At 45.8% G+C, this 21,785-nt stretch overlaps 1 protein-coding gene across 1 annotated transcript in view; it reads left to right on the top strand.

Moving 5' to 3' along the window:
* CRYGN (crystallin gamma N) overlaps positions 1 to 14,779 on the top strand; it is a 37,494-nt gene extending 22,715 nt beyond the window's left edge. Inside the window, exons 3-4 of the mRNA XM_029592609.1 lie at positions 4,745 to 4,890; positions 14,644 to 14,779. Coding sequence (XP_029448469.1) covers positions 4,745 to 4,890; positions 14,644 to 14,779 — 282 coding nt within the window. The remainder of the gene's footprint in view (positions 1 to 4,744; positions 4,891 to 14,643) is intronic.
* The last annotated feature ends 7,006 nt before the right edge of the window (positions 14,780 to 21,785 follow it).

The raw sequence follows: 21,785 nt of genomic DNA, 5'->3' as shown, positions 1-21,785 counted from the left end.
GTTCATGAAGGGGCTTAAGGTGGCAGAGCAAGTGTAGTTTGTAGAAGGAGGAGTTGGTAATAGTTTTTATGTGGTTGTGCATGGAGAAAGAGGAATCAATTGTGACTCCCAAATTTCATACACTTTGGGAGATGGAGATGGAATGGGAATCAAAAGAGAAATAGCTGGGAGTATCAACGAAAGGATGGCATGATAGAATAATGATTTCCATTTTAGATATGTTGAGAGCTAGTTTATTGCTGTGGAGCCATTTTTAGATGATGGTAAGACAGTGCGTGCCTCGTTCGTGACTTGGGTCTGCACAACCATCAGGATCATGGAAAACTATGAATACAATATATCATCTACCCCACATCAATTCCCTATCCCTATAATCACAGGCCAGGGATGCTACAGTGGAGGAGCTATCTGATGGCAGTTACATACTCTGCAAGGTAGAAGTCTCACCTAACATTGAATAAATCAGCATGCTCCCTATCATTGCAACTACTACCCTGTTCTTTGTACTCATCAATGCACAATCCATCACTAAACATTGACCTCCTTGCCTCTGGATCTTACAACTGTTTATGTGTTACTGAAACAGGGCTGAAAGATTATGACATTCTGATTCTCAACCACTGCTGCCCACCTAACTTCTCACACTTTCATAAACCAAGACCTGGACGAAGAGAAGGAGGTTTGGTTGTGTTCTTTAAATCCCACCTGAAATTTAATATGTTAGATGCCTCTACCCCTGCTCCCTATGAGATACTATGTCTGAAATCCCAATACATAAACCTTTGACCTACAGCCCTTTTGGGTTACTTGCCAAGAACGCACTTCCCCTGTGCGAGGCACTCCTTAATCTCAATCTAAATCCCTCTATAACCATAATTCTTGGCAACTTCAACCTCCACTCGCCAACCTCATTGTTAGCATCCCCCATTTGAATGGTTGAGAATTGCTCTCCCCCATTCCAGTCAAAGGACCTGCCAATTGGTCCTATAAAAAGGGATCACCCACAGTTTGTTTGCTGACTTTCATTGTTGGGTTGTTTCTGGTACCACTCTGGCCCAATCTACTTGTCAGGAATCAGAATTGGGGGTATACATTAGGGACTCCCCACACCTCCAGGTGAAACACTTATTTTGATGCAGAAATGTCTCAAAACTCTTCTGTGTGCAGCATGCAAGGATTCTTTTCTGGGGAAACTGAGATAATAAAATACTAAACAGTGTGTACATAATTACATTATTCTGTACCAGGTGATTGTGCTGGGGTGACCAGACACAATAGGCAGGAAGGAAGGTAGAGATTCAGCTCCCTAGAACAGGTTATATCCTATCTATGTAACCTTTGAAGTCCCACCCCTTCCCATGCAGGGTCAGGTGACGCAGCTGGGGAATGTGATCTCTGGTTCTCTGATCTAGAGGATGACTTTCTGCTATCAGTTCTCCAGAATTCTCAATGCCCCATTCACAAAGCAGAGCTATCCTGAAGAAATTGGTTATAGCGCAGCAGTTTCTTCTCTTTCTAGAGCTTCCAATTTAATATGAGCCAAGCCCTACTGGGCTATGGCACCACAAGCCTTCATTCTCAACTATGCAGGATTTTATACACACACACACCCCATTTTATTTATAGGCATTTGACATTCCACCATTTCATAAAGTAACAAGGCATTGAGTACATAAGTAATGGATGCATTCAGATATGATATCCAGATATGAGGTAGTTTGCAAGTAAATAGATAAGAAGTGGGGTCTATTAGGTAGGAATAAGAAACTGGGTGCATTGGGTATAAATTGCATATATATATATATATATATATATATATATATATATATATATATATATATATGCTAGATAAGAAGTAAATTATAACATCCCACTCTCCCAATCTACCTCAGCCATTGCAACCACAGGGACCACAGAGAGCACACCCTTCCAGAGCCCAGCACACATGCACCCTGGGTTTGGCCACTAGCTGTTGCTATTAGTGTGATGGCTGAGAATTCATCCCCCCTCTAGGAGTAGAATCCAGACTTGGTATTAAACCCAGGTCTCCTGCAGAACAATGCACAGCACTGCCACGGTGCCACCGAGCTACTGTACCGGCCTAGAAACAATCCTTCCATTCCAAGAGGCAGGCCTGGATTTCTCAATAAGCACACGGCCTGGGCCTAGGGTGGCAGAAATACGAGGGCAGCGGGACGGTTCAAGATTTTCTGCCTTCCAATTGTGCTGAATCTCATTCAGCAGAGAACAGCCCTCTGCTTCCTGAAAGAGCCCTTCCCCTCCCAGGCAGCCTGCGAGGAATAGGATCGGGGTGGGGGTCAGGCTGGAGCAGATAGAGCAAAGTGGGATTATTTTGGGGAGGATAGGAGGGACTGGAGGGGATCAGCTGGGGGACATGCCTGTGTGTGAGAGAGGAGGAGGAGGGGCAGTGCTTTTATGCATGAGAGAGAAGGGATTGCTGCTGGTTGTGTTTTATGTAGGTGTCAGATTGAGGGGGAAGTTAGAGAGGGTACACAGGGGGGAAGCAGGACTAAAGCACGTAAGGACACCCGCCTCCTCCCCCAATTCCAACAATGCGATTAACATCCTGGCTCCCATGCCCTTGGATTCTGTGCTCCCAGATTCTGGAACTCACCCCCGAAACCCTCCTCCTCCTCCTCTTCTCCTGTCTCCGATTCCTATGTTTCCCCCTTTCCCCTAGTCTTCACCATTCCCAGGCCTCTTACCTGCTTCCTCACCCCATTCTTGCTCCTCCTCCCTCCAGTCCTCTCTCTCTTGCTGGTCCTTTCACCCACTCTCTCTCCCCTCTCCCCATTCCTGCAGTCTCCTCCCTTCTACAAATGCTAGAGATCTCTTTTCTTTATCCAATAAAAAATAAACTATACATACAGAAAGAAGATTCGAAAATGACTTCATGTTTATAATGTCAAATAAAGTAATTTTTAAAATCTACCATATAAATGGGCTTGGACCGACGTGCCGCAAATGCGCAGTAGAGAGCAGCTCTATTGCACATGCGCGAGAGCACGTCGGTCAGAGGGGAGCCCAGCAGACGGCTGTCTTGGAAACGGCGAGGAGGAGCAGCGGCGGTGGCAGCAGCACAGGAGGTCTCCGGGGGTCTCTCTCTCTCTCGCATGGGGAGAAGCGGCAGCGGTGGCAGCACAGACACAGAAATGGGAGGTCACCGGGAGTCTCTCTCTCGCGCGCGCCTCATCACCGAGTGTCGGGCGGGCCAGCAACGAGCCCGGTGGAGAGGCGCGCGTGAGAGACAGAGACCTCCGGAGACCTCCCATGGAGCAGCCGCGGCAGTGTCTAAGTGTCAGGCGGGTCAGAGAGAAGAAGACGGAGTGGAGGAGGGCTGAGGGACGGGGTTGTGGAGGAGGAGGGAGGGGAAGGAAGAGGATGTAAGTGGGGAGGGTAAAGTTGTGGAATACAGAAAAAGGGAGTGGAGGAGGGCTGAGGGAGAGGGAAGGGGTTGAGGAGGTGGGAGGGGAAGAAAAGGGAAGATGAGAAGGGATGGAAGGAAGAGGATGTAAGTGGGAAGGGTAAAGTGGAGTAGAGAAAAAGGGAGTGGAGGAGGGCTGAGGGAGAGGGGAGAAGGGGAAGGAAAGGGAAGGTGAGAGGGGAAGGGAAGAGGATATGACTGAACAAGTGGGAAGGGTAAGAAGTTCTGGAGAAGAGAAAAAAGAGTGGAGGAGGGCTGGGAGAGGGAAGGGGTTGTAGATGAGGTGAGAGAGGATGGAAGGAAAAGGGAAGTTGTGGAGAACAGAGCGGCTCTAACCGTGCCAGTCTAACTGATGGAATCTCGCCCGTTTTAACGGGCTTAACAGCTAGTATAAAATAAAAGAATATTTGCCAATCATGTGTTTCAGAAGGTTTCAGTTTTTAGTACAGGAACTACCTGTGACCACTGCAGGAACCTGGGGGCCTGTGCCTTACATCTTCTGCTCCCGGGTGTTTGACCTTATTGGGTGGTCGGGGAGGTGTGAGTGTGCGTGTGACAGCACGACGAGTGCCCAGGGGTGGCACAACCCTAACTCTATCACTGCCAAGAAGATGAGAAAAATCCATAATGTATCTGGTCTCAGGGGCTGCATAATACTTACTGGCCATGGTAAAAATAGATGAGATAGCATTACAGAGGCCAGAGAGGAAATGAAGATCTCGCCGTGGTATTGCAATCGCTGACTTTGTTAGACACGTGTGGTGCAGAATAAAAGCACCTAGTAATGGTGAGAATAAGCATCACGGGGCTATAGTACAATAAATGCCTGTGATGCAAATAAATACTGTGATGCTGAGTAGTTAAGGAATGGCACATAATGGGTGGAAAGGACATTGAAGAACAAGATATCATGATATGAAGCTGGAGGGGTTAAACTCAGAAGTTACTTTGGGGAATATTTCTCTTAATAAAGATTGGTGGATACATAGAACAGAACCACATTTGAGGCGCTGGGGACAAAAATGCCTTTTGGAATCCGTAATGGCACAGGACAAGCACAGATTCATTAGCAGTAATAAAAAAAAAAAAGAAGAAAAGAAAATAAAACAGCCAACACAGAGACCATAGAGGGCCTGCAGTGCTGCAGCAGAAAGGGGAAATGGGATGATTAGATGGGCTCGGCCGTCTTTATTTTAATGTGCCATGAATTTCTATGTATACACGGCCAAATAGAATTCCGTGGTCTTTTCTGATTTTCTTCTTACGTCAAGAAAACCTAATTCATCTTTCTTCTTAAAGCACGGTGAGCATTACAGACTTGAACTATTTGAAGGGTGCAATTTTACCGGCCAGCGCATGGAGCTCTGTGAAGACTGCCCCTTCTTGCAAGGACGAGTTTGGAGCAAGAGCTGCATCAATGCCCTGAAAGTTTACGGAGATGGCGCGTAAGTAGTTAAGCCTGCAAGAGAAAAGAAGGGAAGATTTCCGGGAGGAGAGAAAGATGCGACTGCATCAAAATATTAATGCAAGCACATATGCAGCAAGTGCAACAGTGGGAAGCAGCCATATTGAACCAAAGATTCTCATTTGCCCCCCACATGCCAGGGTTTAACAGGGAAATTTGGGGTTGATGGATTGGAGAAAAAGGGGTTCATTCTGAAAGGGGAAAGTGTTTAGAAAAAAGTTAACAAATAAATGGTGTTTTCCTTCTAAAAAGGAATTAAATGGAGCCTTGCTCCCCCAGTTAACATCCTCATTTAACTGTACAAATTATTTTTCAATAGATTTTAAACCAGTTTATAACAAAAAAAAATCAGCTGTCTCTGATTATCTTGGAATGAATTTAAAAGTAGTTTTTAACTGGTTTCAAGTGCATTTATGGAGAAAGTTGACGGAGGACAATACTCTTTACTGCAAGGGCTGTGTAAATGTTGAGATTTGCAGAACTCCTTCCACCTTGCAGGCGATTTAAGACGACCGCTGACATGATTTCAGTGCTGTTTGCAAAGCAAGACAGATGTTATAGGTTAGAATGCAAACTTGATGATTCTTAATGTAAAAATGAACATTTTCTGGAGAAAGTCAATGATTTAAAATGTATTAAGTGACTAAGTCACATCTGCTGTGAATGATTAAAATCTGCTTCAATAAGTTGTTGATGTTGCGGCTCCCGGCCGCAGCAGGCCCCGGCCGGTCCCTCTACCTGCTCCTCCGCTCACCTCCGCTACAGCCCGGTGCAGCGTGACTCGCTTCGCGGCAGGCCAACCACGCCTACCACATAGCTGCGAACGCCGTCCTCCTCCGTCCGGCAGGGGCTCTCCCTAGGTGCGCGAGCGTGGGAGGCCCCGCCCTTTAAAGGGGCCACGGCAGGAAAACTCATCCCGGCCCAGGAAGATGACATCACATGGGAGGGGTATTTAAACCCCACAGCAGCCTGCTGCAGTCCTTTGCCTTTGCACCAGGTCGCCTCCTTGGAGTGCTAGTTGTGTCCAGACGTCTTCGTTCCTGTTCCTGCTTGATCCTGTTCCTGATTCTGTTCCTTCTTCTCCAGTCTTGTGTTCCTGATTCCGGTCCCGGCATTCCAGTTCCTGCTTTCCTGCCCGTGCCTTCATTCCAGTCTCCGATCTTCTCCTTGGTCCCCAGCTCCTGTGACCCAGTCTTCGGCTTGATCTCCTGGTTTGACTTCGGCTTGTCTTCTTGTCTCTGCCTGTCTGCTGCCCGTCTTGACCCTTGGCCTGGTACTTCGCTCTAGCCTATCTGCTGCCTGCCCCGAATCTTCTGCCTGGACTCCGTTCTGCTCCTTCGCTGCCAGCACAGACCCGGATCTCTGACCCTGCCTTCTTCATCAGCTTTACCATCGTCTTTGAGGCACCCGCACCTAAGTCCTGCCGACCCCGGCACCCAAGGGCTCAACCTGCGGGGAACGAAGGCTGGTATAGGTGAAGGTCCTGTTGGGTTGTCCTCACTATCTCCACCTTCCGGAGACGAGACCCACTGGGGGCAATCCCTCAGTGGTCACCACCACTAGCTCCAGCCCAAGGGTCCACAATCCTAACAGTTGACATAAATTGTAGAGTTAGTATTCTGAAGAACTTGCTGAAACATATAGAAAGCAACCAAACCTATTTGATGATCTTGTTCACAAAGTAGACCTCTAATACGAATTAGCTCTTCCAGTCTAAAAAGAATATTTCTCTATCCATAGTCTGGTTTCTTGTAGCAGGTTCAAGGCCTTATCAGATTTACATAAATTTTAATTTCAACACTTTTAACTTCTCAGTTTTGGCTCTCCAATGGGGGAACTCTTTCACGTTAACTCTTTGAGCACTCAGGGCAATTTACTTTTCAGACAGAGCTGGTACTTCCCAAAAGCTGTGCTTTATTTTGAGATAGAAGTTGTTGCAAAGGGTTACAAAAACTAAGTCTTGCCACAGTCATTTAAAGACAGTAGCAGTAAATGATATTCATACTCCTCTTACTCTGCTCTTCTAATTTAGAAGGCAGACTGTTGTTGAGATGAAACAGCTGGGTCTTTCAGAAGGGGTGGACAAGGTGCCATGGTGCTTCATCAGAGGGCGGGGCATCAATGCTGCAGGCTTCCACAGTAGTGGCAGGAGCTCTCCATAGTTCCTACATGGCCGATAGAGTGCAGTTGCATCATTGTAGGGCAGGGGTGGTCAGTTCTGGTCCCCGAGAGCCACCAACAGGCCTGATTTTCAGGATATCCACAATGAATATGCATGAGATAGATTTGTTAGCACTGCCTCTGTTGTATGCAGATCTATCTCATGCATGTTCAGTGTGGATATCCTGAAAACCTGGCCTATTTGTGGATCTCAAGGACAGGAGTTGACTACCCCTGTTCTAGGGGGACCAAGGTTGGATCGCCATATTAATGAGCGGGGCCCATCCCACCAGAGCATTACTTGACACAGTGACAGGCCTGGAAACAGCAGGTACTAGCTAAACAAGAAGGTTGTTCCCGCTCTTCAAAACTCTTTCCATCCTGTATACTTATTTCTATCAGTTGGGCCTCCTTCTGTCACCATTGAAAAATCCTGAAATTATCCTTTCTATCCCATAGGACTATTAAAATGGGGTCACCTGAAACATATTATTCCACTTTGAGTTTACTCACTGGACCAATACTGAGATAATCTAACAGACTGTGATGCTCCATCCAGAGGTTAGTCACAAGCCCTCAGTCTCTGCAGATATACTCTTCTCTCCATGGAAGTTCTCTTCCCTATTCCTTTCGTGTTGCTAGCCAGGTCAGAAATCTGTATTCTAACACATCAATATTCCAGGGAAAGAATTTCTTTATCCCTCATTCTCTTCTAACTGCTGGACAGAACTCTGTTCCTCTCCTGGGAAAGATCTAGTAACTTCTCCCAAGCATCTCTGCTTATACTCTGCTGACAGAAATCAACCAATATACACCTGGTCAGTACCATCTGAGGTCTAGAACAAATAAGAACATAGTGTCCAATGTTCCCTCTAAGCTGTGCATGTATGCAGCCGCACACTTTTCCTGGGGGCCAGGCACAGCTTTTCCCTCCCAGTGCAGCTGGCAGGCCGTGGTAGAGCTCATCCCATTACAGCCCAAAGTGAAAGGAGTGAAACTGACTGCGGGCCATTGGTGGGGCCCAAGTGAAAAAATAGAGTTGCAAATGCAAGCCTCCACTGAAACTCTGGCCGTGGAGCCGAAGTAAAAAAAAAAAAAAAAGAAAAGAAAGAGAGATCCAAATTTGGGCTGCTAGCTGGGCCCAAGTGAAAAAATAGAGATACACCCATGCACCGCTGCTAAAGCCACATCAAAATAGAGAGATCCAACTGCGGCCACCGCCGGAGCCCAGATTGGTGGGGCCCAAGTGAAAAAAAGGGACTTGGGCACAAGGCTCTTGCCAGAGCCCAAGCCAGCAGGGCAAAGAATGAGCAGAGTCACAACTGCGTGAGAGAGATTGGGAGCTTACTGAAGAGGATGTTGGAAAGATACCCATTCTGGAGAAGGTTTTCTTGGGTGATGATTCTGATCAACTGAACCAAATCTCGGTGAACCTGGAAAATGTGGTAGGCCTGATTGACAAACTGAAGAGTAGTAAATCACCTGGACCGGATGGTATCCATCTCAGGGTTCTGAAAGAACTGAAAAATGAAATTTCAGAACTATTAGTAAAAATTTGTAACCTATCATTAAAATCACCCATTGTACCTGAAGATTGGAAGATGGCCAATGTAACCCGTATATTTAAAAAGGGATCCAGGGGTGATCCGGGAAACTATAGACCGATGAGCCTGACTTCAGTGCCAGGAAAAATCGTGAAAACTGTTATAAAGAATAAAATCACAAAACATTTAGATAAACATTTAGATAAACATGATATAATGGGACACAGCCAACATGGATATACCCAAGGGAAGTCTTGCCTCACAAATCTCCTACATTTTTTGAAGCGGTGAAAAAACATGTGGATAAAGGTGAACCGGTAGATATAGTGTATTTGGATTTCCAGAAGGCATTCGACAAAGTCCCACATGAGAAGTTTCTAAGAAAACTAAAAAGTCATGGGACAGGAGGTGATGTCCTTTTATGAATTGCAAGTTGGTTAAAAGACAGGAAACAGAGAGTAAGATTAAATGGTCAGTTTTCACAGTGCAAAAAAGGTTAACAGTGGAGTGCCTCAAGGATCTGTACTTGGACCGGTGCTTTTTAATATATTTATAATTGATCTGGAAAGGTGTACAATGACTGAGGTGATCAAATTTGCAGATGACACAAAATTATGCAGAGTAGTTTTAATCTAAAGCAGATTGTGATGAATTGTAGGAGGACCTTGTGAGATTGGAAGATTTGACTTCAAAATGGCAGATGAAATTTAATGTGGATAAGTGCAAAGTGATGCATATAGGTAAAATAACCCTTGCTGTAGTTACACAATGTTAGGTTCTATCTTAGGAATTACCACCCGGGAAAGAGCTCTAGGTGTCATAGTGGGACGTCATAGTGGATAATACATTGAATCGTCAGCCCAGTGTGCTGTAGTGAATAAAAAAGCAAACAGAATGTTAGGAATTATTAGGAAGGGAATGGAAAATAAAATGGAGGATGTCATAATGCCTCTGTATCGCGCCATAGTGAGACCGCACCTTGAATATTGTGTACAATTCTGTCGCCGCATCTCAAAAAAGTTATAACTGCACTGGAGAAAGTGCAGAGATGGGCAACCAAAATGATATAGGGCATGGACGGCTGTCCTATGAGAAAAGGCTAAAGAAGTTAGGGCTGTTCAGTTTGGAGGCAGACGACTGAGGCAGCGTGCGCATGTTATAAAATCGGGCGTAGATTTGTTCGCGCCGGGTTGTGCGAACAAATCTACGCCCACGCGTTTGTTTTAAGATCTGCCCCTATGTGTTACTGGGTTTAAAAAAGGTTTGGATAAGTTCCTAGAGGTTAAATCCATAAACTGCTATTACAGTAATTAATAAGCAATGGTAGCTTGTGATCTATCTAGCGTTTGGGCACTTGCCGAGTACTTGTGATTTGGATTGGCCACTGTTGGAGACAGAATGCTGGGCTTGATGGATCCTTGGTCTGACCCTGTATGGCAGTTCTTATGTTCTTGTGTGTGCCTGTGTGTGAGAGAGATTGTGAGTCTGTTTGTGTATTTGTGCCTGTGTGAGAGAGAGATTGAGCACCTGCTTGTGTGTGTTCTTGTATGAGAGAGAGAGATTAGGAGCCTGCTTGTATTTGTGCCTGTGAGAGAGAGAGAGAGAGAGATTGTGAGCCTGTTTATGTGTGTGCCTGTGTGAGAGAGAGATTGTGAGTCTGTTTGTGTATTTGTGCCTGTGTGAGAGAGAGATTGAGCACCTGCTTGTGTGTGTTCTTGTATGAGAGAGAGAGATTAGGAGCCTGCTTGTATTTGTGCCTGTGAGAGAGAGAGAGAGAGAGATTGTGAGCCTGCTTGTGTGTGTGCCTGTGTGTGTACAAGAGAGATTGGGAGCCTGCTTGTATTTGTGCCTGTGAGAGAGAGAGAGATTAGGAGCCTGCTTGTGTGTATGGTTGTGAGAGAGAGCGATTAAGAGCCTGTTTGTGTGTGTGTGCCTATGAGAAAGAAAGATTGGGAACCTGCTTGTGAGTGTGCTTGTGAGAGAGAGAAATTGGGAACCTTACTTATCCAAACCCTGGAGGGTAAGTAATGTAGTTCCCTTGCGCTGGTAGAGAGAAAGAGAGAGAGACCCTTACACAGGTTAGAGGACAGACTGTGAACTGTTTGACTATAACAGTCGTGAACTGTACCATTTTTTCATCAAAGGCCATTTTCAGTAAGGTTTATTTTTAGACATTCCATCAGTCTTCTGCATTGTTTATTGGAACTCATATCCAAAGTGGAGTTGGAGGAGAAATTCCTCTCCCCACCCCCTCAGTATAAGAACCTGGACATGTGAGCGAGAGTTTGGAATTAGAATCGGCCCCAAGATATATAAATCTTTTATGGCCCCATTGGTGTTTAATCATCATCCGGAAATGGGGTTACACCAAGTTTTCTAATAATCTACACAGCTATCAAATATAGCAAAGCCATTGTCCAAGACATATTCCATACCTCTGTGGGGGAAGTAGGTTCTGAGAATGTGGGCTGAATCGGTATTCTATTCTCTTCCTAGTCCTGAATCAATATAACACTTCCTGGTCCAATACATTAGCCTTAGTCACTCTCTGCTAAACTCCGTAAAGTGATGGCTAGCTCATTACAGGGTAAAACTTATCATCATAAAAACAAATCATGTTACTTTCAGATATCAAATCCCCTTCCTATGAGATCTCTTCTACCTTGAACTTCCAAGGATACAGTATTCCAATCAATCACAAAGCAAGAAACAGGCATAATGATTGATTCAAATCTCTCTATGCAATATCACATTTCTACCCTGCTGAAATCTTCTGTTTATAAATTGCACTTGCTAAAGCATTTAAAACTACTCCTTGAAACTCATGATTTCATTTAGTTTTGCAATTATTAATATTAAACGGTCTGGATTATTGTAATTCTTTATATCTTGGATTGCCAGCATGTACAACCCACCCTTTGCAGATAATCCAGAACTCTGCAGCTCGTGTTCTCGCCAACACATATCTAACAGATCACATAATTCTGGTCCTAATTTCTTTACATTGGCTTCCTTTGGTTTACCGTATTCAGTTTAAAACATCAATGCTTAGATTCAATTTAATACAACATGGTTCATGCATCTGGTTAAATGCCTCACTTCGCATTTATAATCCATCAAAGCAATTACTCTCCTCAAACAAGAACCTTCTGGAAGTTGCCACCCCAAAAATGGCAAGGTTTGACATTACAAGAAGCCAAGCTTTTTCAGTTGCAGGTCTGAGACTTTGGAATTTATTTATTTATTTATGTATTTATTTATTTATTTACAATGATTTATATTCTGCATCATTACCAAAATTTTTGTTCCAGAATCACTGCGGAAGATTTCCGATTTTAAAAAAATGTGAAATAACTATGACAACTTTCTTGTTTAAACAAGCATTTCAATGAAAGAGCAAAATTCTGGCACCACATGCAAATGGAAATGTCTACCAATGCTACTGGCATACTAACCTGCAAAAACTGTCACATAGAATCTGCAGATTTGTTATTTGTGAAATTTTGCTTTGTTAGTTTTATGTGCACCTTTGCATATTTTGATTATGTATGTTTTTATTGTGAATTGTCTCAGGTGGAGCTCAGGATAGATGTGCTCTTAAATAAATAAATAAATCCCTGCTCAGTCAGTCTACTGCTGCTGAAGTCAAGAGGTCAAGGGTTGAAGCAGGAGAGAGAAAGAGAGAGAGACTGAATGTCCACAGTAGGAATGGCCTGGGCTCCAGAGCCGGAGCTCAGTCAGCTCTAAGTCTTGGAGCCGGGATGGATCTGGTCAGTTTTTTAGCTATGCTCTGGTGCTGGAGCTGGGATTGCCAGAGCAGAGCTGGAATCAGAATGGAGCAGGGCTCCAAAGATGCTACACTCTTGGCTACCTTAAAATACATTATGCCATAGTTGCTGACTTGATAGATATACAAATAAAACAATTCAGATATGATGAACAGCTTTCAAGTATCATCTTTTTACACTCAAATACATGACAATCTTGGAATATTTATTATCCAGTAACATCAGTTAGAAAATGTTATTAAGCATATTACTTTTTTTTTTTTTTCATTTTTTTCCTCCATGGCTCCTTAGCTGGAGCCTGATATAAGCATCTGAAGCCGGTGCAGTAGTTTGGGGCTACTCCGGAACGGGAGCAGGGGTTCCTGGAGCAAGCTGGAGCTTAAAGGCTCTGTCTTGGCTCCTAAGCCAGCCTGGAGCCGGAGAGCTAGACTGCCGGAGCCACGAAGGAGCAGGCAGACCCGGAGCCTTGCCAACCCTATCCCACACCCAGGGTGGGCTGCAGAGATCAGTGGTGCGCAGGGGGCAAAGGGGAGGGTGAAAAGATCAGAGGTCCCTGCGAGAGAGTGGAAGTGGTGATGAGACTGAGGGTCTGCAGGGGGAGGAGGCAGGAGAAATTGGACAAATGCGTGGGGATGGAAAAGGGCAAGAGATATTGGCCCTCCACGCAGGAGAGTGGGAAGTATGTGATAAAGGGGCCTCCAGGAGGAAGGATTCTGTCACACACACCCCCCCCCCCCCAGCAAATTACCAGCCTAAGCAAAGGATGAGTAGGTCTGTGCGTAAGTCCAGGCCTGCTCCTCCTCCCGTGGAATATTCACTCGCCCCCTCCATGAGCTCCAGGATTCTCCACCTGCAGAAGGGGAGGCAAACACCTCCTGCCAGCAGCAGTGCCACTGCCTGGCAGTGCTTCACACTGAATCAGGTTGCCACACTGCGAACTAACTTTGTATACCGTTGTCTCAGTCAGGACCTTCACAACGGTTTACAGAAATACAATAATTCATTAAAAAGTTTACAAATATCAGTAAAATAGTTAAAGTTAAAAACAAATAGGAAAAATATATAAAACAATAAGATCATAAATCTCATAAAAGCCTAAAATATCTCTAGTTGCTACTGCACGTGTACCAGGTTGTCGCCATTTAATAGTCCAAGTGCATCTTTAAATTGTTGTTGCTGTGTACGACTTAGGTAGAAAGTGGTGACAGATTTAAAACATATTTGGTAAACACATTATAAAGAAGCAAACTTGTTACATCGTAGAGGAAAAGAGATGCTTTATATATTGAAGTTAGATGCCACATCAGCTCTGTAATAAATATAAATTAGTAGATAAATATTTTAAATCACAAGTGTCATTTTAAGATAAGACCACGAAACTAATGTTTTCAAACACAAAAGCGAACCAGAATTGGTTTCTATTGTGTATGGCCGCTGCTCGAAAACGTATCCGAACTGGCACATTCCTCCAATCTCGGGTCCTCAGCTCAGTTAAAGTCAATTTCTCCCCCTCCCCCAGCCCCGCCTGGTGAGTCTGCAGAACGCGCTGACTTAGCAAGTTTCCTCTGCAGTTTGACTGCTGACACTCACGCTTTCTCCAGAGCCTGTCCAGCTCTAACGTGTGTGTGTGTGCAGGGGGGGTGTAGAGTAACATGAGCCACTAGGACTGCACTCTCAGGCTGTTTTTAATTACTGCAAAAGGGAAAAAAAAAAAAAAAGGACACAATAAACTCAGAGGATGCAGAGGCCGACCTTGGCTAGGACCTTGCAGAACATTACAGTATTAATAAGATTCTGAATGAGATGCGGCAGCATTTCAGGGTCATGGAGACAAGACTATAGGGCAGGGTGTCACAAGGGGTGGGCAGAAGGGGCAACTGCCCTGGGTGCCAAGCTGGGATGGGGTGGGGGGTGGCAGAGTGGAGAATCACTCCACCCTGTTCAGTCAATCTAAAGTCTGCGAAAGGCAAGGGGAGAGCTGAAAGCATCCCTTGCTCGGCACCGCTATTTTGACCAGCGACTGCTCCACACGGGGGGGGGGGGGGGGGGGGGGGGGGTGGGGTCAGTGTTTGAATGTGATGCCCCTTACTGGGGTATGAAGCGGAAAGCTTGCGTATTTGGGGGCCTGCTCTGTATTTCAGTTGATCCTTCTGATCTCACCCATAGCACACTACTTTTTTTTCTGGTTTTCTTGACATTTGTATGTTCTCCTCTTTTGTTTTTTTGTTTTTTTTTTTGCAGCTGGGTGCTGTATGAGGAGCCCAACTACCGGGGCCGCATGTACATCGTGGAGAGGGGAGCCTACCGCAGTTTCAGCGAGTGGCAAGGCCAAAGCGCAGGCATTCAGTCTATAAGACGGGTGGTGAACTACTTTTAAACGGACTGGTTTTACCTCTTCTTTCTGAAAATGTAGAATAAACAATCAAACCCAAACTTATAGGCATTGTTTTACTGTTTAATTTGGAACGGCAAGTGAGTGGGTGGTTCGATTGCAGGGAAGGGGGCTGGCTCTCTGGCGCCCATCCCATCCCCTGCCCCACTCTTCTCCTCACCTCCCTTGGCCTGCAACATCTCCCTGCTTTGCAGCCACTTCTTTCTCTCCTCCATACCCCCTGCCCAGCATCCATCCCCCCCACCTTTGTCTCTCCTTCCCTTTTCCTTTCTCCACTCACTTGGCTCAGGCTGATTCAGCACCACAGGGCTGGCGATGCTTTGCTCTTCAGGCTTGCAGCACTGTTTATGTAATAGTTCCTGCAAAGGTAATCAAGGATTGTTCTGCTATATATATTAGTTAATGAGTCCAAATATGATATTAATATATATATATATATGTTACAGTTGCCTATACATTTAAAAAGAAAAAAATGTCACACAGTTAAACAGCCAAAGCTGTATATCTTGTAGATTGCTGGTTAGACGGAGCGCACTGTTAGCCGGCATTTGGACGTGCGTTTTCGACGCGCTAGCTTTACCCCTTATTCAGTAAGGGGTAACCGCGCGTCCAACCCCCCCTCCCCCCCCCCCCCGAACCTAATAGCGCCCGCAACATGCAAATGCATGTTGCGGGCGCTATTAGGTATTCCCGAGCGATTCAGTAAGTAAAATGTGCAGCCAAAGCCGCACATTTTACTTTCAGAAATCAGTGCCTACCCAAAGGTAGGCACTGATTTCTCCTGACACCAGGAAAGTACACAGAAAAGCAGTAAAAAAATGCTTTTCTGTGCACCCTCCGACTTAATATCATGGCGATATTAAGTCGGAGGTCCCGAAACTTTCCAAAAGTAAAAAAAAAAAAAAAAATTTGAAATAGGCCCGCAGCTCGCGGGTTGAAAACCGGGCGTTCAATTTTGCCGGCGTCCGGTTTCCGAACCCGTGGCTGTCAGCAGGCTCGAGAACCGACGCCGGCAAAATTGAGCACCGGCTGTCAAACCCGCTGACAGCCACCGCTCCTGTCTGAAAAGAGGCGCTAGGGACGCGCTAGTGTCCCTAGCGCCTCTTTTTACCACCAGGCCTAATTTAAATACATTTTTTTACTGTATTGCGCGCACAGGAGAGTGACCTGATAAAAATGTCAGTCGGTGGAGCGGGGGTTCAGGAGCGGTCCGGGAGCGATGTATTGGCGTTGGTCCGACGGCTGCGAGCACTGAAACGGTTTCCGATGGCCCTTTGCCCTTACTATGTCAGTGGGGTGGAGCAATGGCAGCGGTAGGTCCTCTGACATAGTAAGGGCAAAGGTCCGCCGGTTGCCAGTCCTGAAAATGGCGCCGAGGGGCCCTCGCCCTTACTATGTCACATGGGCTACTGCCTCCAATGGTGTCCCCGAGTGGCATAGTAAGGGAAAGGGCCGTCGGTGCCATGTTGATTGCTGGCAGCCGACGGCCGTAGTGCAGGAGATGTGTCCCAGACCAGTCCTGGCCCCCCGCTGGAGCCTCCCGGACTTCTGTCAGGTTTTGTGTGTGTTGTGAGGGCCTGGGAAGTAAATAAATTTGGCATGTGTGTGGGGGGTGTGAGGAGGGTGGTGGGTGTATTTTATCTGTAAAGGAAATAGTTATCTTCCGGCAAAAAAAGTGCGCAAATGTGTTAAAATGGAAGTGAAACGTGGACCTGGACTGGCGAAATGATTAGTGTAGCGTGTTAGTGTAAGGTGTAACAGATGGCGCTTACGTCCAGCAGATGTCGCTGTTTTCTCAAAAATTTTTTAAAACCTATTTTACCTGTCACAGGTGTGTCATATCTGTAATGTAAGTACAGAAGAACCTTCCTGTATGCGAAATGAAGGTTGTGTCCAAATTTGAAAGCAATCGGTTCAGTGGTTTCTGAGATTAGCAATTTTGTCCAAACTATTTAACATTTTTATTTATATAGATGTCACACCATCCGTTTCCAGTACAGTTGTGTTTTTGTAGTTCTTTACTGTTCACTTTGCTTTTGTGATCGATATATACATACATGTCTGTGATATTATAAAAATTTACATGTATACTTAATGCAGTACACAAAAACATTTTGGAATTACAAAAAAAAAAAAGAAAAAGAAATACAAGTCCCTGCATGCACTGAGCTAAAACCAGGACTGGATCAGCCTGTCCTGAAAATCTGGAGCCAATTGGCAACCCTAGTTGTAGGAAGTGGAGACAGAGAAGAAGCTGGGCAGGTTGAGAAGTTGTGATGAGAAAGTATTGGATGGGTGGAAAAAGGGCATATGCTGGACAGGTAAGAATGGAAAGCGAGGATTCTGGTCAGGAGGAGGTGGACAGAGAGGATTCGAGACACTAAAAAAAAAAAAAGGATCAAAAAGACAGGGCCGATGCTGCTGTGCTGGGCAGAAAAAGAAGGAGGCTGGGGGAAGGGAAGAGAGGAGAGATGGTGGGTGCTATGGACAGGCAGTGGTATTTATTTTGCCACCTCTAGCTACTCCCTCCCCACCCTCCCCAGAAGGTCAGATAACAGGGAGTAGAAGGTCTAAGGCACAGCACCAAAATTTCCTGTGGCAGCTCAGCCGTAGACTTTATGGTGAAAATGTGAACATTCGCAAGCACACGTATGTATTTATTAAAATGTATAACCCGCACATTCTGTTACAGTACACACGGCGGGTCACATCTGTCAGATACATAATCAGGATTTACATAGAAAATACTCTTTATAGCAATAAGGAAGAACGGGGGAGGACCCAGGTTAATTCTGGAATACCTGCATGAAACAATGAGTTTTCACGGCTGTCTTGAAAGAATTAGTTCTGGGTACTGTGGGTCCATACTTACAAACATTTCCATCTTTTATTTTGGTTTATAAACTATGGTAAATGTCTGACCTTGCTTGTATGATTTATTTTCGGTTTAGTGGGTGAGGAAAAGGAATGTCAAGTGTCACTACAAAGAGGAGAAGGAGAAGGTGAGATTACAGGAACGGGGAGAGGACCAGGAGTGGAGGGAGGAGAAAGTGAGAGGACCTGGGATGGGAGATGGGTAAGATCGAGAAGGTGGGAGGGGGTGGGGGAGGAGAGAGAGAGAATCTGGGATGGAGAAGAGGAAGGAAAGGGAGGGAGGGAGGCTCTGGGATTGAGAAAGGGGAGGAGGAAATAGGAGGGTGTGGAGATGGGGTGCCAGGGTGTGAGGTAAGAAAGATTTAGGAAGGATGTTCCGGAATCTTGGGAATAGAATCAGAAATCAAGGGGGAGAGATTCTGAATTGTAGGTAGGAGGTGGGATGGGGTAGAGGAAGAGGAATGCAGGTATCCCCCTACCATGCTCTGGTCCGTCCCTTCATTGCATCTCCCTTCTCTCTCGCATACACACAAATCATTCCCCCCCCCCCCCCTTCCCCTCTCTTCCACACGCAGCTGATCAGAGTAGCTCTTCTTTGCTCTGCTGTGTCTGCTCCAAACTCGCTTCCTCTCCTCCGGCTCCCTGCATGCTGCCTGGGAGGGGAGGGTTAGGCTGCTTTCTGCTGAATAAGATTCAGCACAGCTGGAAGGCTGCCAGCCTGCTGCCCTTACCCTCTCCTCCCAATTATTGCTTCCCTAGGCCCAGGGCTAGTGTGTGCCTATTGAAATCCAGGTTGATGAACAGGGGCAAAAGGAGAGGGATGCAGGATTTGGCAGACGGTGAGAGGAGACTGAGAGGTGGATGCTGAGTGTGGTGAGAGAAGGGGGGGGGGGATGCTGTGCCAGAGCTGCCCCCCCCCCCCCAGTAGGCATGTGTGTCAGGGGGAGGACATGAGATTGAAGGTTTGCCTAGGGTGCCTAATACCCTTGCACTGGCCCTGGAAGAGAGAGAGAGAGAACATTGTCTCCTGGAAGCACAACCAGCAGTGTCACACATTTTAAAGGGAAATCAGAGCTCTTGCTGAGCGATGACCGTGACTCAACTCTCAGACCAGGAATCAGGAAGAGCCAAGCCCGTCAGACTCTTCTGGCATCGCTCTGTGGTACTCGCTGTGACCCCCGTGCGTCGGTTTATGTGCATTTTTCCTTCATGTGCATACTCTCGGCTCCAACAGCTCAGCCTGTGTTTCCGCTGCTAGAGCCAGACCCCCCAAGGCTTGGCTCCGGGCCCAGCTCTACCCTTGGACTTCCTGTCATGTCCAGGTTTACCGCAGAACCTCTGTGACCCCCAGCTGTACGAGAAATGCTTCTAATCCAGACATGTGACCCTGTCAGGGTTCTGTCATTCTGAAATAAACGTTAACCACTCGGCAAGCATTTACCACGCAAAAAAAAAAAAATAGTGTAAAGCAGACAGTACTACATGTGTTCTTTCAAATGTCGAATTATTTTTACATTTCCTTTGTTAGTCACATTCTTGCTTTCCTTGGGGGTCATCCTTTTTCTACCCAAAACAAAATTCTCTTCTTTTCCACATGGTTGGGGATGAAGTATGCATTCTTTAGTAAAGCCACACTCCCTCTTCCTTTTTTTAATTTCCTCCCATGGGGTCAGACACTTTGTCTGTTCGTGCTGTGCTAACAAATATTGCTAGCTAGGCTTCTAACCACCAGAACAGCAGATGCAAAAGCAGAGGTAAAGAGACAATGCGGGAGTTTTCCCAAGTCTTTAAACGTATGTAGCCCCCCCCTCCCGATCAGCTCTTGGCCACGAGGGCACACGGGGAAGGCCGTGGAACATGCAAGGCCCTCCATGTCCTCTTCTTGGTTCTTGTAGGGAGGAAAAAGTTTCACCTTTTCAAGACCCTTAGGGGTTTTACCGCTCTGGGCCTCTTCTGCACGTCAACTTCACGCACACCTCACACCACGCCTCACTCTAGTGGGTGGTGTTCAAAAATAAAATCTTTACTGTGTAACCCTTCTTTAGAGGGTGTCCTCAATATAGAGGCACATGGTTGCCTGGGGGCCCACAAACTCTGTCTTTCTCTCAGTCCCCAGATCCTGGGTGCTGGAGTCCTCTCCAGGGGTGAGTGAGGATAAACCTCCAAGGCCTTAGGCAAACCATGGGAAAACACAGTCTCCCCGTCTTTTTCTCTCTCAGGTAAACTCACTCACACTTGCGAAGTCCTTATTTTAGGGGCCACTTGCCTCACAAAATACACTGGGCATGCTGGTGGGGTGTTCCAACAAAAATTTTACTGCAGCCAAAAATATCTTCAATCCGATTAACAACAAAAATCCTCCAATTGATCTTCTCAACAAAATTCCAAAAATACTGCTTGGGCTGAGTTTGTGTCCTTTCAGATGGCAAGACTAGGAAACAAACGCAGCCCTCCAGTGTGATAGAAGGTGGCCTCCTAGTGGGGTCTGGGATCTCTTTCTCTGATGTTTCTCTGGACTTCTGGGTTAGAAAGCCCCAAAACTTACAGAATCCAAAATCTTCTCTCCTTCTTCTGGGCAGAAAACTGATGGCAAACATTCCTTATAAACAAAACTGGACCAAGATCTTCTCAAAACTACTTCTCTCTTCTTCTCTAGAAAAACACTGCTGTCCCTCCTGTTACTGCAGAATCTATCTTGTCCTCCTCCAGGCAGGGGAAAAAGATCCTCCTGAGGCAGAACCAGGCTCCACACAAAAACAGACTCTTCACAATAACAGGCTCTGCCAAACCTTTTCTTTCACTCTCAGAAACTGAAGGGATACTGTTCAGAAAAATGCCTCTTCCCTAAAAATGGGAAAATATTGCAAAAATCTCCAAGCCTGCAGAACAAGAAGCCAAAAATGACACACTGCTCTACTTGCTTCAGGGGCGTACCGTCTCTAGAGCACAGTGATGCACAGGCACCACCAACTCACCTAGGGCTCGACCCAAGACCTCCCCTGGCCTGAGCTGAGGCCTCCTCGGGGGTTCCCCGGGCTGACCCTCCTTGTGGCTTCACTGGGCCTGTTGACAAAATGGCATCATTGAAGGCCGATTAGCGCCATTTTGTTGTATGGTCATATCTTTGTACTGCTGTAGAAGATAAGTGCAAGGTGATGCATATAGGGAAAAATAACCCATGCTATAATTACACAATGTTGGGTTCCATATTAGGTGCTACAACCCAAGAAAGAGATCTAGGTGTCATAGTGGATAACACATTGAAATCGTCGGTGCAGTGTGCTGCGGCAGTCAAAAAAGCAAACAGAATGTTGGGAATTATTAGAAAAGGAATGATGAATAAAACGGAAAATGTCATAATGCCTCTGTATCGCTCCATGGTGAGACCGCACCTTGAATACTGTGTACAATTCTGGTCGCCGCATCTCAAAAAAGATATAATTGCGATGGAGAAGGTACAGAGAAGGGCTACCAAAATGATAAGGGGAATGGAACAACTCCCCTATGAGGAAAGACTAAAGAGGTTAGGACTTTTCAGCTTGGAGAAGAGACGACTGAGGGGGGATATGATAGAGGTGTTTAAAATCATGAGAGGTCTAGAACGGGTAGATGTGAATCGGTTATTTACTCTTTCGGAAAGTAGAAAGATAGTAGAAAGTTAGCATGGGGCACATTTAAAACTAATTGGAGAAAGTTCTTTTTTACTCAACGCACAATTAAACTCTGGAATTTGTTGCCAGAGAATGTGGTTCGTGCAGTTAGTATAGCTGTGTTTAAAAAAGGATTGGATAAGTTCTTGGAGGAGAAGTCCATTACCTGCTATTAAGTTCACTTAGAGAATAGCCACTAGAGATGTGAATCGTGTCCTCGATCGTCTTAACGATCGATTTCGGCTGGGAGGGGGAGGGAATCGTATTGTTGCCGTTTGGGTGTTTAAAGTATCATGAAAATCGTTAAAATCGTGAGCCGGCACACTAAAACACCGTAAAACCCACCCCCGACCCTTTAAATTAAATCCCCCACCCTCCCGAAACCCCCAAAATGCCTTAAATTACCTGGGGGTCCAGCGGGGGTCCGGAACGGCCTCCTGAAATCGAATCGTGTTGTCTTCAGCCGG

Source organism: Rhinatrema bivittatum, chromosome 2, assembly GCF_901001135.1.
Source record: "Rhinatrema bivittatum chromosome 2, aRhiBiv1.1, whole genome shotgun sequence".
NCBI lineage: Eukaryota > Metazoa > Chordata > Amphibia > Gymnophiona > Rhinatrematidae > Rhinatrema > Rhinatrema bivittatum.
The sequence above is the reverse complement of the archived record's forward strand: the minus strand, read 5'-3'. Positions and strand labels throughout refer to the sequence as shown.